At 35.3% G+C, this 18,737-nt stretch overlaps 1 protein-coding gene across 2 annotated transcripts in view; it reads left to right on the forward strand.

Moving 5' to 3' along the window:
* Nucleotides 1–18,737, forward strand: part of LOC124375508 (contactin-associated protein-like 2) — a 135,125-nt gene that overhangs the window by 93,633 nt on the left and 22,755 nt on the right. For both annotated transcript variants that reach the window (XM_046833929.1, XM_046833930.1), the window contains exons 14-15: nt 10,138–10,294; nt 14,035–14,162. In XM_046833929.1, coding sequence (XP_046689885.1) covers nt 10,138–10,294; nt 14,035–14,162 — 285 coding nt within the window. The remainder of the gene's footprint in view (nt 1–10,137; nt 10,295–14,034; nt 14,163–18,737) is intronic.

Below are 18,737 nucleotides of genomic sequence, written 5' to 3' on the forward strand. Positions count from 1 at the left end.
GGTATCATACTTTTCATTTTATTCACCTAAGACTTTTTCTGGTGTTGGTCACTGACTGAGCCAACAGGCTGAGAAGGTCAGTTTTATATCCCCATCCATAGATTTTCCTTTTTTAGAGTTCCATTTCTTTGAAAGAGGTGTCCCCATGTTAACTGTTTGTTTTAATCCCTTGAGGAGGTTCTGGGTTTGCTTAATGAACAACAGGATGTGCTTGGTAGGTTATTATTCCATCTCAACCTTCACGTCTTGATTCATGAATCCTATCCCAACGCACAAACCTAGATGCTCTATAGAGGAACCTTATTATCACAATCTGTATTCACAAACTTTTCCATCTAGTCCAGTTTCCAAACCTTCCTCTGATTGATTGGCTGCCCGATTGTGTTCACCTGTTCAGTGCCTGTCATCTTGTTTAATAATATATTTTTTCATACAATTTTATACTTTTTTTTTTTTTTACATTTGCTTGGCTTTGAGTTGATGCATGGTTTATTCTTATTTGATGTTCAATTCCTGTTTGGATTCATGTCATGGATTCTGAATCCAATTATTGGATTTGCCCTAGTAGTTTACACGAATGTCACACACTTCCATCTTGTGGTTCATGCACATTATACAAGCTTTCATATCCATATTTATTTCTATTTGGATTGTATATGAAAAATTTGACATGATGCCTGAATAACTGGATAGTCATTATTTCATTTCTCTTTTATAACCAGTTTGATGTGGACTACTAATTTGATTGGACAAGTGGCATTCCAAATGTCCCACTATAATCGTTACCATAGAGCAGTGCACAGTAATAAAGCATTTCTACTTGTTAATATTCCTAAGTATATATTTTTTTTAATTAGAGTATATTCTTTTAAAAAAATAAAGAAAAAAAATAATTTTAATGTGTAATATTTTACTTAAAAAAAAACGTTTCTTGCTTTGAAGTAAATGCATAACATGTATTAAAGCTGTCATAAGGCCCTATGGTTTTATTGAGATTTAGTGTAGAGTAAAGGGTTCTTTTATTGTGTGTCTGAAACTTAAAAAATGGTGTTATATGTGGAAAGATGGTGGCATACAGTCGTATAGGGTGTCTTTGGATGTTTCCGCATGACAGTGCTCAAAACCTGCTCCATGAAGATATGGATAACATGGGTTGGAGTGGAGGATTTTGTGTGGCCTGCTATAGAGCTCGTTATACGAGACAATACAGACCACAATATACAGAGTATATGACAGATCAGTAATGTACATAAAAAGTGAGAGCGCATGGTAGTGCAAATAGCAGTAGTGTGCGTCACATAAGATAAATAAGTAACTTTTGGGCTTTACAATATACAGCAGCAGTACTGTGTGTAACATGTGGATGAAGTGATGAGTTCAGTTGTCAGTTTTTAAAGATTGCCTGAGGAAAGAAACTGTTTCTCTGCCTGCCAGTTTTAATGAAGAATGGAACATCATCTTCCCAGAATAGTGGAGGTTATTATAACAGCAAATGGGGACTAAATGTGGAATAGGATGTTCAGGTGTCCACACACCTTTGTCTACATAGTATATTACCGATAGATCAGTATTTTTGCTTCCTACACTTATACTTCAGTTTAGTTCTTAGCTCATTGTTTGGTTCTTAGCTTTAGGTTCTGTATGTAGCTCTATGTTGTGTTATGTAGCACCAGGGTTCTGGAGAAATGTTCTCTCATGTGACTGTGTACTGTGTCAGCTATGTATGATTGAAATGGCAATAAAAGTTCATTGACTTGACTATACTTACTTTGATACTTTTACTCTAGTAGAATTTTTATATTTAAGCAGGGGATTTGAACTTAAGTCAAGGAATGCTGTGTTTCTTCCACCACTGTCACTGCAATAGTCTTTGTGACATCATTAGCAGACGATGTGGCAAACGATACCTTTTCCATCAATATAACTTTCACTAAAATTCAATTAAAACAACTTTATTTAAACTTTCTTTTGGCTTCTCCCATTAGGGGTCGCCACAGCGAATTATCCGTATTCATGATCCACATGTTCGATTTGGCACGTTTTTACGCTGGATGCCCTTCTTAATGCAACCCGCCCTATTCATCCGGGCTTGTGACCGGCACTGAGAGTGCACTGGCTTGTGCAACCCTAATGGCTGGGGTTGGTTCCCTGACCGGGGATCGAACCCAGACCACAGCGGTGAGAGTGCCGCATCCTAACCACTAGACCACCAGGGAACCTTTTAAAACACCTTTGTTTGAATTGTACAAATCATTTTGAGTCAGCTAGCCAATAGTATATAAGGGAATGTGAAATCTTTGGGATCAGTTTCTGTCCAAATAGCAAAAGCAATTGTTTTAATGTTCTATCCAAAGCAGTTGTAATTCTCAAGAAATTCTAGTCTAGTCACAAATAGAAAAAAAAGGACTTCACAATCTTGCTTATTAGAATGATAAAAAAATAGCCATTAATAAGTGATGTCACAAGAAAAGCACGAAGGACAGGTTTTAATGTCAGATCTGTGTGGCTTATCCGAGCTGCCCTCCATTTTATCCTGCAGTGATAAAAAAAAAAAAACCTGTCACACCCCCTTTTTTTTCTAAGATGCTTTTAGACAGAAATCAAGCTCCCTGCCATTCTGCACAGCATGTAGCTTTTCTCCTGCAAGTCTAAAGGCTAATCTTTTCACTCTGTGACTCCCTGCTACTCTTCTACAGCTGGGATAATCCCCAAAAGCTTTCTCTATTCTCACCCCTTTTCTTTTACAGTGTCACCTTCAGAGACCACTCGAAGAGAATCCTATTTACTGACATGAAACGTAAAGGTGAACCTTCTCCCAGGAGATTCAGTCTGAAAAGGGATAAAAGAACTTGCGGTCACCTGCTTTCTCTTTATTGCGCCAAATCTTTATTTTATTTTGTACTTTTATTTATGGTTTTTGGATTTTTTCTTTTTTTTTTTTTTTTTTGTGAAATGATTATTCAAGGCTTTGTGCAGTCTCTGATTCAGCTAAAAAAAAAGACTATATAGTCACTCCAAAGTGGCTCTGAGGCAGGGATGCACTTTCCAACAACTTCCAGAGATGGCTTTATATCTTCTGGAGGATGGGATGGGCTGTAGGTTGAGAACGTGTAGTCTACCATAAAACATTATTCAAAAAGTCTTTGGTTCTGACATTTCTGAATATTTTCTAGAAGATCTCCATTATTTTATGGCTCTCTAGGTGATAAGTGATATCAAGGGTTCTGCAGAGAAAAGAAATAGTACACAGTAGATTGATCACAGAGACCCACAGCACTCTTTGAATCCACAATTCTGACTGACCTGGTGTTGATTTATTTTCCAATAACATTTCTGGCATCGGGTTTTAGATTATTATATACAGTAATACACAGTAAATCAGTAGGGGTGCCAGCACCAAAGCTCAGGCCCATGACCATTCCTTTACAGCAATACCTACAATACAATACAATACAATACAATACAATACAATACAATACAGTACAATACAAATAAGATGATAAAATGTTTACATCTAATTGTCATTCATTTTTCTCCCTTCATATTTATCAAATCTTTACCAGAATTTGTTTCACATCATTTCAGCACACTACTGTCTATATGTTCACAACCAGACTTCCTCTTACAGCCAGAGAATTTCACTGATGTGCATGATGTGATGAGTGGAACAGGACACACTTGAATTTCTTAGTTTTAAAGAATGTCTATCTGTTTTCCTGTGATTGCTTATGTCTATTTGCAGCTTTAAAAATCGTTTCTATTGTAAACACTTCCATATTTGTTAGACTTTGTTAGACACTTCCATTTGTAAGACTACTGATTGGAAAGTCATGAATTCACATCCCAGCTCTGCCAAACTGCTGCTCTTGGGCCCTTAAGCAGGGCCCTTAACCCCTAAATGCTTTAAAAAGATTTTTTTATTGTTATTATTCTTTTTTAAGTATAATTTTAAAAAACAAATGTAATAATTGTAAGTGCCTTGTTTCAAATAACCTTTCTCATTCATTTTTTTTTTTTTTTATTTTGGTGTGTCTTGTAGGAAAAGACCTTTCATAGCTACTATAATACAAGTTACCTGGAAGTTATTTCATGGACATTCTACAACATTAAATGTACGTACCTAAAAATGTGTTATTAAATTAAATTAAATGTAATAAAAATCACAATTATGAATAACATGTGGTATAAAATTCTTTTGAGACTTTTAGGATAAGAATAAACTTTGGAGTGGTATCATTTATTTAGAGCTAATGAACTCATTTTTAGGTAGATAATCAACCAGCTTGCCATTATTCCAAACACTTAAGATGCTGGTCTTGAATAAATCTTCTAAATAAGAGTTTGTGTCAAAAGCAATATAGAGTAGTCCTTATTTATATACTTTCGTAAAAATACAGTACAATTTTGTATACGACATTAGGTGATCCATCTTATCTTGGAAAAGCAATAAATCAGGTATGGTCATTGTGGACCCGGACCACAATAAAATAATAAAGGCTTTAAAGACCACCATGCTGTATTTTACCACTTAAAATGCAGAGTGAATGCTGGTGAATGAGTCAAATCTTGCTGAACAAACTTTTTGTGAAAATCTTGAACACCCTTATAGCTTTTTTCAATTAGAATCAATTGTATTCAGTACAAATCTCTAGAGCTACATTTGTACTTTTTTGGTGATGGTGTTTTTTTTTTCTCCTCAATGTATTTGTTTTTGTTTTGTCTGCATTTAAGCTCTAAACTCAGCTGCCTTTATGCTTTTTTACGTCTGCTGGCTTCTGAGTCAGTATCTTTTTAATCTGAGGCAGCTTGTTTGAGATGTGCTTGAAACGTGGTAATTTGTCAAAATTCTTGCAAGATAGCACAGCTGCTATCTGGTGCAGCAATGTTAGTTTTTTTAGATATATTATTACACCTAAAATGGGATATTCAGGTGTCTACAAACTGGACACGTAAACAACACAGTTAACTTAAGCCTAGCAAATGGGTTAATGTATGTGACATGAATAAAAAGACTACACAACTAATGGAATATGAAAAAAGCAAATAACCGAATACATGCAACGTTTTTTCATTTTCTATTCATTATTAATTACATTGCCAACACTTTCACAAATTCAACTTGTATTAGCTGTAAATCTTGCTTACTTCTATTCAATTTTCTACATTGTGGAAACTTGTATAACAAAGTCAATGTCAGTGTGTGTGTGAGAACACAAAAAACCCTTCTGATTTTGAGTCTTTTGTACACAAACTGCTTGGCCTCCCCCAGATCACATGTACTTTTAGCCCCTGCTTCTTATTTTGAATGTGATGTTTCGTATGTCTATGTCACTCTCAATGCCACTCTGACTAAATATTTCTCTCTCTCTCTCTCTCTCTCTCTCTCTCTCTCTCTCTCTCTCTCTCTCTTTCTCTCTCCCCTCACATCAAGTCTGAACATTATTGTGAATTGTGTATTGAGATTATGTCAAGAAACGTTTGTGCATGACAACAGAATACCAAGAACGCAAAAAACGCGTTTATGCCCTATTCAGCGAAGCAAATGCAATTAACTCTGGTCAATTAATCCTAATTCTTTTGTTAATTGCTGGATCATTTCAGTTTGTGCAAAATCTGGGACATCTTTAAGAGTCTGGGGTAATTATCACAAGGCAGATGATGGATTACCGAAGTGCTTTGGATCAGTGGAGGTCGGAGGTTTGGTGCTTGAATACATGTGATGGATTATTAACTAGCAGGCTTGTGCCTATGCTAATCAGGTTGAGGACACAATTATGGAAAGCATGACAGAGATGGGGTCAGATGGGTATTTGCGGTATTGAGGTTCTGAGGAAAATAAAACTACATTCTGCCATTCTTTTGTTCGTTTTGACTGCCGATTGTATCGCCATGATTTATTTCTTACAATTACTTAAATTATTAGCCATTTACTGCAATTCCCACAAATTTAACTCTACTGTAAAAAAGTTCAGGTTTGCTGATTTGATCCTGAGCTTATGCTGTCAATATGTGATTCATTCAGGTTGTTTCCTCCCACCTCCCAAAACATGCCCATGGATGGAATGACTATTCTCAATCAAAAGCAGGTACAGAAGGCAGCCAGACCCGGGGGGACATAAAATATCTTTTTTCCACAATGCACTCAGAGAAAGAAGAAGAAGAAAAAAAATGCCATGACAACAGCGATGGCAACATAGAGGCGAGTCCTTGTACCGAATGACATGGCTACCCTGATCAATCTCTGTTTTTGTGTCGGAGCTCGTCTTCAGGGCCGGTTGTGTCTTACACCATTCCACTATGTTATGTTTACCTGCAGGTGGTTGTTCAAAGAGAACAATTTTACAACAGCACGCTAGAGAGCAAACTCCAAAGAAGAGGCAAAATCACAAATGGAAACCTGAGATCTTTTGTCTTGAAAATCAAATGAGGGACTTTGATAGATGTTCACTAAAGGAAAAAAAACTAGTGGGTTATAGATTGTCTTGTAATACAACGAAGGCAGATGCAAGTGCAGATTTTACAAAATGCACAAATACACAAAAAGCCTTGACTTGTGTGTAAACATAAAAATACAATGACGTCAACCATGAAAGACACAGAGTATTGTGTGGATTATAGTAAAAGTGAATCAGTGAATCTATGGTGCGGTGGCTTATGGAACACGTAAACCAGTGGCATAATTCTGACAAGTTTATAATGCAATAACTATATCTTTAAGTGAATTTAAAACCAAAGATAGTGTTGCCCGATTGGTTTGGTTTAACATTAACAGATCTTAGCCAGTGATGTGTGCAGGAAAGTTTTTAGATCAACGTATTATTAACAGTTTAAGTCAATATGGCCCTTACGTATGGCCATTACATATCATGTTAGATCATCATCGAAAGAAGCTCTTATCATGTTAGATCATCATCGAAAGAAGCTCATTCTGAAGAATTGGTTTTAATGACCAAAATTATAGAATTTTATTTTAAGGATTGTTTGTTTTATTTCATATGTTATTGTGTGAATTTATATTAATTCTATTGTAAATTATGTATGTATATGTATGTTTTTTGTTCATGAATTTACTATTATGGTTTCATTCATCTAAATGAAAATGTATCCTAAGACTATTTCTTGGATATTCTTGGGGTTCTAATGAATGCTGATGCCAGAGGAGGTAGATTTACAGGGTGCCGTTTTGGCTCCAGTTTATTTAGTGTGATTGAGTCATGAAAGTGTGTGCTCTTGATGTCTAAATCGTTCTGTGCGGTCAGATTTAAAGTTGAACTCAAGCTGCATTAGATGACACTGTGGATCAATGGAGATATTGTTAGGGGAGTTTCATTTTACAGGCTTGTTAAAGTGAAGTGATGGAGAGAATAGAAGAAGTGATTTTACGCTAGAATAAATACAATGGACAAGGCTGCTAAATAGTCAACACAAACCGGCTGGTAAATTCAAGGTAGTGACATCTACTGATTTATTTCTCTCAATTTGGCAGTTCTTTAGGAGAGACTTCTGAATTTTATGCCTTTTAATAAAGCCACAGATGAATTATCACAGCCATAGTTAGTCGTACATCATTGAATCAAGTCCTTTTAATGATTTCAGGACTCTTTGAGTCATATAATTTGAAATTGACCAGGTGACAAACGTTCCCCTGACTATTGCCTATATTCTCATTTAAGAGAGCCATAATAAGTTGCAATGATGGTGAGATGGGTTTCGATCTACCCTTCTGTTCTGCAAGGAAAACCTAACTTTTCTATTTTACTTGCTATTTCGATTAATTTTAATAAAAAAGACCCAGGTGATGAAGATTGATTGATGGGAGTTTGCATTAGGAAGAGAAAAAACAGGGATTGATCCTGGGGACTAATGAGGCCAATCTTTTATTGATATACAGTAGCATGGACACTATAGCACTCCTTCCATCAAAAACACAAAGCTTTGTGTGTGTTTATACATATACATATAGTACATATGTATTTAATATTGTAACACTTGAGATGAACCTCAATGTTATATAATTGGGAGCTTAATGCCCCCCAGGTGGACTAGCTTTGCTGACGAGATCTGAGTTTAGAGATAAAAATCCCATAAAAGATACAAAAAATTACTGTCTCAATTAGGTGTACTAGGGCCAAACCCCAGAGCTTGGGAAAGGTGTGGTACCCACAGTAAGTGGTATTTAGACTACCCATGCTGGTCAAACCCTGTCAAATTCGTAGGCCAGGTTTAGTGTCAATCAAGCAGTTTGTACATAATGGATAGTCTTAGAGGTAAAAGCCTATTGGAAAAGATTTTTGAAAACAATGTCGCTTTCTGTTGGCCAGAAATGACCCTGAGACTGGCCATGTGAGATGGAATAATTTTAATAGATATGGTTGGATATACACACACCTTAAAGGCTTGGGGACAAAACTTCCTAAATGGGGTAGTGGTTCTTTTAATCTGAATTTCCCACAGGGGATCGTTGAGATTTATTGGTTTACCAATTCCAAATTATGTCATTTTATAATCTTTTATAGATTAACAGTTTGATATCCTGTGCTGACAGTAACCTTGAAATCCTGTACTTGATTGGAAAAAGACTGAGATCTCATGTGGGTTTCTGCCTAAATTTTGTAGTATTAAGCATTTTTAAAGGTTGATTTGCCCAAATATTGATTTTTGAGTTATTGTAGACTCCCTGTCGACTTGAACCAGTCTGGTCATTTGCTTCTGAGCTTTCTCATCGAGTCATTACCAACAACTGATTTATTTATTTATTCTTTATCATTTTTATGTAAACTACACAGACTATTATCCATGAAAATCCTAACAGTTTCTAAAGCAACATCTATGCCAAGATCAAAGTCACAGTCACACCACACTTTTGAAATTCAATCCTTGAAGATGGTCACGACACAGTAATAAGTTAAAGTCCTGGAGGCAAAAAGAAACAAAAAACAAATCTCAAAGTGCTTTTTCATTTCTAAGCAAATTTCACTGGAGTTTTTTAAACCTGGTAGAGCGGTTATTATGAAGGTTATATCCAAGTTTCATTTTGAACAGACTGGAGGATGATGACCTTTCATTGACTACTCTCAGCTCCACCATACAGACCTGTTTTCTTTTTTTTTTACTCAATATTTTTTGGGAATATAAATTCTTCAGTGTGAATACAAAGCTACATTTTCTCCTTCGAAATGGATGATCTCAGCTTTGGTTAGTGTTTTATTCCCTGCAGATTCACAGTGGAGTTTGTCATGATTTACTTATATTTATGGTTAATCAAATTATTCCTGTTTCATTTGTGGCAGGGTGTGCAGAATGGATAACAATTGAATATCTATTGACTGATGAACTATGCCTACTTAATGGATACACATGCTGTTCTAGAAACTATTTACATTAATGGCATTTGCAGACGCTCTTATCTGACTTACATTTATTTCATCCATACATCTGAGCAGCTATGGGGCTAAGGGCCTTGCTCAGGGTCCCAGAGCAGTACATTAGTGTGGCTGGGATTTGAACTCACAACCTTTGGATCCAAACACCAATGCCTTAACTAATAAGTGACCACCTCCCGTAGTTTATTGCCAAATGTATTTCCTGCTATATGTGGTTCTTTTAAAAACTGTTATCACAAAGCTAGAGGCACTCAATTGTACAGGACGTCTATAGATGTGCTATAATAAAATTATGCATTCACTTGACCTTGGAAACCCAAACCTGTTCCAGTATGGCAATGCCCCTGTGCACAAAGTGAGCTCAATGAAGATATGGTTTACATGCTTTGGAGAAAAAGATCTTGAGTGGGCTGCTAAAGCGCTCTGATCTCATTTCTACTAAACACTTTTGGGACAAATTGGAATGCTGACTGCACCCTAGGCCTCCTCACCTACATCAGTGCCTGCCTTTCATAAAACCCTTGTGGCTGATAAACTCAAATATCCATGAGCGCACTCCAAAATCTAGTGAAACATCTTCCCAGAAGAGTGGAGGGAATTATAAGAGCAAATTGGGACAAAATGTGGAATGCAATGCTCAAAAATCACATACCGTACTTATGACCACGTGACCCAATACTTTTGGCAATATAGTGTATATGAGCAATAGAAATACTTAATAGCATAATTTTGCATGTTTTTGTGTTTGTTACAGGTGGTACACCATACACATGGTGGGTTGGCAGAGGAAATGAAAAACACTTCTACTGGGGTGGCTCAGTGCCAGGGGTCCAGAAATGCTCCTGTGGCATCGAGCGCAACTGCATCGACCCCAAACACCACTGCAACTGTGACGCAGATCAGAAACAGTGGTGAGTGGTGAGATTTACTTATAGGTTATTTTTATTGCAATACATGTTCACCTTCACGAACTCGTGCTGCATCAACACTGCTTTGGGAATGCTTCGGAGTTGTCCATCTCCTATGTGCTTTTATAGCTTCCTGGTCATGATGTCACCCCGTCGGTGACGCCTCACTTGACTGATTACACACGTGATTCAAAGCGTGGACAATGCGGAAGCGTTACCAAAACTTTGTTGACGCAGTGTCTTGTTGTCTCAGGGAAACATGGTTACATACGTAACCTGGAGACATTCTGATCCATTTCGGTGCACTACATTTGGATGAAGCTTTTATTATTGAATAGTTGTTAACCTTAATAACAATAACAGTACCAGAATGAATTCAATGTCTCAAAGATGTTGATCGGTATACTTTTGACTCTGGTTCCTCCTTTCTCATATCAACTCTGGACCAGAAACTGGATAAATATATACCAGGATTACAATTTAAGAATGTATACAGGTGTTGAAGTATCTAGGTGAGACTAAATTAAGGGTGAGAATTTTGAAATCTTTCGAGCATCCATGTCGAAACATCAACACCAGCAGGAAGTGAGGTACAATTGTCAAATTACAAGCAGAATATGAGCGTCAGGATAAATCGAGCAGTTCCAAAGTTCAGGATGAGCCACAGCAATAACAGTGTGAAAGATTTAAAAACCAGGTTCCAGGATTGAACAAAAGTACTTAAGTTATTATATTTTGCTGGGACGGGTTCCTTTTGAGTCTGATTTCTCTCAAGGTTTCTTCCTCATATCATCTCTTGAGAGTTTTTTCCTGCTATTGCTTCCACTGGCTCATTCATTAGGAATAAATATGGCGAATTTATGAATTTCAAATTTATTCTCTCTTAATTTATGTAAAGTTGCTTTGTTGCTATGTCCATTGCTAAAAGCATGAAACAAATAAAGTTAAATTGAACGTATGATCTCAGGTATAGCGTCTGTTCAGTTGTTTGGCAATAAACATAATAATAAAGGGGTTAATTTTATATCTTTTATACATTTTTTTTTTCTTCGGTATGTACAATAAAAAGCATGTTTGCTGCACAAAAAACTCTATGAATGGCAATTAGTCCACAAAGCTTGTGTAACATGTGTTCAGCCATTACATTACTGCTAATAAAAGTGTAAACGTAGTCTAAAATCGTCGGGTTCCATTTTCTTTAACTAATTTAATTTAAGACATTTTGCAGATTTGTTTTGGATCTTTTTTTTTTTTTATTTTAAGTCATCAACATGAAAGCAGTTTATAAAACATTTTTATTCAATTTGTGTGTGCAATTAGAAATAAATAAGCTATTTCAGCCATGAATTCACTCAAACCCAGGAGCTATTCAAGCATCTTTATACTTTTTTGGATTTATTATAAATACCAGATTTATTAAATAATGTAAAAGCTCCTGAAAATCAGTTATGAATACATTTGTTTGTATCAAGCTTGAGATTTCCTTCCCAGATTTACAGATCCTACAGCTAGCATTGTGTACATAAAGTACACAGAATAAGAAAAAGCTACTGAAATGACTTTTGATTTTTACACCCATCACTAATATCCCCATTGAACAAAGCATTATATCTTTCAATTTGTCTAAACGATGACGCCAACATGAAAATTGAAGTGTGTATCAGTATTGTAGCACTCGTGAGCAGTCTACTGAGACTTCACTCGTGAGCGATCACTAGCTGCGACTCAGCAGGAAAACAAGTAGATTGGACTCATGGAATGTAAAAACACACTATGCTGTAATACGGCCTTTCTGAACTTAATAATGTGTTTGTTTGAGCAGCACACATGCTGAGACTCTCTGCATATTTTCACTAGAGATTTGAAATTCTGACCTTCTTCTGTGGGCGTATATACAGTACGCCTATCATTTCAGTGCGGCTGATGCTCATGCAGCTTCACGAAATATCTGAATAAGAGCAACCTCTTTTAGTTTTTTTTTTTACTTACAAAATGTATTTTTTATTATTAAGATCTGCTTTGACATTTTCTGTTAAGCTACTAAAGAATTTTAAATACCTGAATGTTTTGAAATGATAAAAGTAAGTTTGTGGAAAAAAAATTTGCACATAATTCTGTCAAAATGGTAATAATTCTGCAAATTGACCATTTCCTCAAAAAATTTACGATGATAAAAAAAAAAAGTCAGTATATGTACCGATCAGGCATAACTTTATGGCCACCAATCAGCCATAACATTATGGCCACCTGCCTAAGATTGTGTTGGTCCCTCTTTTGCTGCCAAAACAGTCCTGACCCATCGAGCATCAACAGCAATAACTTCTTCAACAGTTTGAGCTACAGGAGCTCGACTGTTGGATCGGACCACACGGGCCAGCCTTCGCTCCCCATGTGCATCAATGAGCCTTGTCCATTCATGACCCTGTCACTGGTTCACCACTATTCCTTCTTTGGACTTCTTTAAATAGATACTGACCACTACAGACCAGGAACACAACCCAAGAGCTGCAGTTTTTAGATGCTCTGACAAAGTCATCTAGCCACCACATTTGGGGCCTTGCTAAACTCGCTCAAATCCTTACGCTTGCCCATTTTTCCTGCTTCTAACACATCAATTTTGATGACAAAATGTAGGGGAACATTTTTTTCACCGAAATGTTCCATTTGGTGTCCTGATCATTTACGTAAAACACCATCATTACTTTAAATATAAAAAAATATATTTTGTCTTCATGCTCTATGTTGATTGTGGTTTTACAAATAATAAACATACATTTGCATAAAGCATTCATATTTGTCTGTGCCCATGTTGATTAGAGTATTAAAAACTTGAAAAGTATTAATTTAAGGTACATTTAGTAAGAAAAGAAATGTGCGAATAAGTTGCGATTAACTCATAACAATCATAAATATTTTAATCGATTGACATACCTAATATTAATATGACATGAGGTCCAGTTCCCAGCATGACACTATAATAGGTAGTAGTAATGCCTTATTATTAAAGTAGCCTTATTTGACACCCATGAAGTTCTGGGTTTAGAATTCACCATCGAAGAAATGGAAACTAACTTACTAATGTACTACTTACATGTCATTTTGCTAGTTAGATGAGTTCTACATTAGTGTATGAAATGAGTATCCAAATCATGGTTTTGTAAATGACCTTGTTAAATTTACTAGCTAGTTTTTGTTTCGAGTGTTAATCAAATTTGAGGTTTGTCTGAGTTAGAACTTTGTTTTCTTCATTACCGATTGCTTTGTGACCTTGTACGGTGAAATTGTGTGCACTTTTACTCTTGACAACTAGATTGTGTCTATTTATATAATTAGAAAATTGATTTTGTAAGGGAGATTCATGCATCCACAGTTCTATATTTTACCTCCATTCCATTTATCTCCTCTTCACCTCCATACTTCTACTTTTAAATAGATACAGATTTTTTCCCCCATATTTTTTCAGTCTTCAAAGCCACAAATGCACACAATTTAACTCTGTTCTTTCACAGCATTTTTTGTGTTTAATAAACATGTTTGCACATGTGATGCTGCAAATCTACAAATCTCATATTGATGCTGGTTTGGCTGATTACAGTCATATTGAATTTGACTTACTTTAAAACAGAAGGGGGAAAAAGGAACTTGAAGATTGCCATATTATACACTAAGCCCAACAGTTCTGTTTTTTTTTTTTTTTTACCTGGTCAGTTATTTAATCATTTACTATAGCTGTTTGTTTACAGGAGAGAGGATTCAGGGTTTCTGATGTATAAGGACCACTTACCTGTGAGTGAGGTGGCTGTAGGAGACACAAATCGACCCAAGTCAGAAGCCAAGCTCACCGTAGGACCTCTGCACTGTCACGGAGACCGTGAGTGAATTTCTCTGACTTTTGGATTTGGATGATAAGCTCAATATTTTTTCCCTGAGTATCCATAATGCATGCTTCAGATAAACACTCAGTTTACTTTTGCTGTGCTATGCCATCAACTAATCCCTGCTTAATGCTAGTAACTTTGTATTTATTATGTGTGGCAGTGGGGGGGTGGTTGAGTGCTGATTTGTCAATGGAGGGCAAAGCTAAAGGAAATGAGTGGTAAGGATCACACACCTGAACACTCATTAGCAAAACTCAGCACAGGTGTGTGATCTGTAACACTCATTTCATGCAGCTTCACAATCTATTTGCAAACCAGTGCATGACTACGCCCCCACTACCACACAGTGTTAAGATGGGTTCCAGGGTTCCAGGAGGGTCCTTTCAAATTAGATTACATTATATTGATGAGATTTTTGAATATAGTCTGCTTTAGACTTTATTTGGTTATTAACAACGCCACAGATTGCTGTTCTGTATAGCTTTGCTATATCTGTAGCAATGCTCAGGTCTGGAAATGAGAGCACAAGCTCCATGTCTACTTCTCCGCCTCTGCTCTTATCACTGATGCGTTTTCACACCTCGTTATTTTTGTTAATTGCACCATGGTTATCATTTAGAGCAGCTGCATGCAATTACTGTTACCTGTTTAACAAGGACATTGGGTGGCACAGTTATTATAAACTTGTCGTTCCTTAACTTTTTCCCTGTGGCGAAAAACACACCTGTGACTTAGCTTGAGAGAAATGAACAACATGAACACATTGACATTTTGCTGGAGAGCAGGTATAATCAGTATTCATTACATTTTGTATTACTCTCTCAGTAACACTATGTATGAAGCCCATTTTTAGTGGGCTAAATATTAGAGGGATTAGGGCAATTAAGTCATGGTTATAGTGTGTCCTTGTCAATTTTGGATTATTTGTATTATTTTGAAATGAATGATTTTAACTTCAGTAATGAGTTTTTGTAATTTTTCTGGAAATAAATTATTTTACATTTGAAATCATGCCCACTTGTATCCTGTTTTACCTTAATCACCACCACTATTCTGGGTCCAGTTTTTCAGCATCTCCTTGTGGAGATTAGATTTTTTTGTTGATGTTAAAGATGTTTCTTACCATGTGCACCCTTATCTGGTTCTTAATTACTGGCTGAAGCCCTGTTTTGGTTTTTGGTTCCAAATATTGTGAAAAGAAAGATGTTAAATAGTGCTAATTTACAGGAAGTTTAAAATGTGGTGTTGGTTCATTGTTTAGAAAGCAGTTGGGGACAGTATGGGAAGTATTTTTACTTTATTACTGTATGTAAGTAAAAAAAATTGTATGTACACTATATAAAACATATTTGTACTCCTGACTATTCAGCCATATGTGGTTCTCTCTTATATAAGAGTATTTTTGGGAAAATAATATTTAAATAAATACATACATACATACATACATAAATACATGCATAAAAAGTACCTGACTTTACTATCACCCTTGTGGCTGAATGAGCACAATTCTCAACAACCACACTCTAAAAATTAAGTTGCACATCTCCGTAGTGGCAGTTAGTATAACAGAAAATCGGTCTATATGTGGAATGGGATTCATAAATTATGGCCATGTGTCCACAAACGTTTGCCCATATAGTGTATAAACCTGTTGAGAGACAACAAGCCTAGCCAACAAGAACCTCACAGTTCTGGTGAAAGTTTGTTACTGTGTATCTAAAACAATAGCAATATTCAGTAGGTTTAAAAGCAAATCATTTTTACTTTAGTATTTGTAAAAACAGTGCTATTACTTTTACTGAAGTATTTCAGTAAAAATATTTGTACTTTTACTCACATACAGGAATGGTGTACTTTTTCCACCACTATACAGGCATCAATACAATGAAACCACTAACTTGAAATGAACATTTTGATCTCCCACTGATTAATGATTTTCAGCAGTGCTAAAGAAGCTCCTCCCTGTTTATCAGAAGCAAAGTGCATCACAAGGGATGGAGATAATACTCTCAATTTATTCTGCTTAAACATTATAATTACCAGTGTATCGGTTACAGTTGATCGGTTACTTCCCTACAAAAGACAATTAATATCAGTTGAAACAGTTTTACATCGACTCATTTGTCCATACAAAGGTGACTTCAAAATATTCATTACTCTGCTTATGAGAACTTTGAGAAAGCATGATAAAGTGTTTCTAGCAGCTATAAATGTATTGTGCGGAAGTCTTTTGGAGATAATGAATTCCTTTTCATTGATTGCTGGCAAATGGGAGCTAAGAACCAAGATGATTCGCTGATATTTAATGAAGGTCCACATATGGCCCTCAATAATTCCTGAGAAGAATTTTCACTTTTAGGGAGCCATTTGGTAAATTAATTGAGATCAATAACCCTGACAGCAATAAAGGAATATAATATCCCAGCCTTGCATTATTAACTTTACATTATGGGCCATATTTTTCCCTGATTCATCTACCGGGGTCTTATTCATATGCACTATAATGTTCTAAGGCTTTGAACACTTAGAAATAACATTACATTGTGTTTGTAGTTGTAGTAGATCTTTCTATGTAATATATTACAACTCATTGTAAATACACATCAAGAGTTGTAATCAAGTTGTTTCTATATCAGAATCAGAAATGAGCAAGTGCATATACTGTAGCTCTATTCCATTTAGCACTGACACGTAAAGCATTTAATACGCCAAAAGTAAAAAGTCAGTTTATCCAAGATTTAACTGGTGTAACTGTGCCTTAGTCCTGATTGCTAATATTGGAAACATGCTCTATAGCTGATTGACTTTTTCTAAACCTATCTGCACCCTGCTTTAGAATTCTTTATAAAAGGTACTAATAAAGTACATGCACCTTTTAATCTGGGCAGAACATTAGACCAAAGGTTTCTTCATCTACTTTTGGACAAAAATATTTAAGAGCTTTAGAGCCTGGAGTCAATAATCACAGCAAGGACTTTCATTGCTACAGGAAACTGATGCAATTGAAATATCATAAAATGTTATCATAATCAAAAAAGCTTCTTGCTGCCTGCAGTCCAAGTAGAAAAATGTTTGACCTGTCAGAATAAAGTAGAAGGAAATGACTTAGCATTCAGCATTTAATCTCTATTAAGAACATGGGAATGTAATTTGATGCCAGTAATACCATAATCTGACTTAATTCCCAATATCATCATCTCAGTTAAATTGAATCAATAAAACATAGGATGAACATAGGATGGTGAACTCATTGTGATTGTAATGTATCCATACAAATAAGTTTTATTTCTGATAGAATTTAAACTAAGCAATATAATGTAGATGCCTGTAAGCACTGTATGCATCAAAGTAAAACTGTGGACCACCATAAAAATGAATAATCTATTCCTCTTTGTCATTACATTTTAATTTAAATTTTACAGGCAATACTGTTAATCTGGTAAAAGTACAAATGAAAAAAAAATTTGGTTCCAAACAAACGCTGGATTACTTTTAGTAAAGCTAGCTTAAACAACCAGGAAACAAAAATAAAAAGCTTTTCAATGAGTTTATTATAGATTTTGAAAAAAATCTAATCAAATCAATTTTAAAATACACTGCTACCAAATTATAGATTATTTATAAATGAGTTGATGATTAATTTAATATTTAAAAATTTATAAAACAAACAAAGAATTAGACTGTCCTTATTGCTGCAAGACATTTAGTATTGATACTAGTTAACCAGATTTTGTGGATTTAATAGTGTGAAAAGAGAATAGTTACATCAGCCCTGCTGGTTTAAAGTCTCGAACCTTTTGTTCATTCAAGGGCACTATGCAGCCATGGTCAAGAAAGACACCACAAAAAAGTATATATTAATTATAAAAAAATATTCATATTAATACATACATATTCATATTTTTAATAATTAATATTAATACATATTAATATTAATTAATAAAAATATTAATATGTATGTGTTATATTGTCACCTTGGTTAACATGTTTCACAATATAACTTTTTGAACATGATACCATATACAAATGCCCATAACAGCACTTTATTTATTTTGTGTGGTAATAAACCACAGATTCATCCTGTGTCCGAAAAATATATATTACATGTGCATCTACAACTTATATTCCTAATTTGTATTCTTTTTTTATAAAGATATTATGATCAACATCTATGAATTTGTAGTTACATGTTCACTGTCATTGTAGAATTTATACTAAATAGGAAGCGTTGGTAATTTAGAGACTTTTAAAGCTTTATGAGCCATGCTGTGCCTAAAGCCTGAGAGTTTGTTCTTTAAAGATAATGAGCAAGTGCTGTGAAAGCGAACACCTCACCTGATGAGTTGACCTTTTCAGAGAAAGTAAAGGAAGTGAAAAACATTGACTTGTCATTAGTAAAGTCTCTAAGAAGCCATATTCTTCCAAAGTGCAGATCTTTAATCTCCAAAGGTTCTCACATTTTCTCTTTTGTTTTGCTTTTCATGTTTGCTTTTTTATGCAAGTCTTAAAGGTCAGTCCTCATGCTGAAATGTTACTGACCAGAAAAGAAAAATCTATAACTATTCTTT

Source organism: Silurus meridionalis, chromosome 21 (assembly GCF_014805685.1).
Source record: "Silurus meridionalis isolate SWU-2019-XX chromosome 21, ASM1480568v1, whole genome shotgun sequence".
Classification (NCBI taxonomy): domain Eukaryota; kingdom Metazoa; phylum Chordata; class Actinopteri; order Siluriformes; family Siluridae; genus Silurus; species Silurus meridionalis.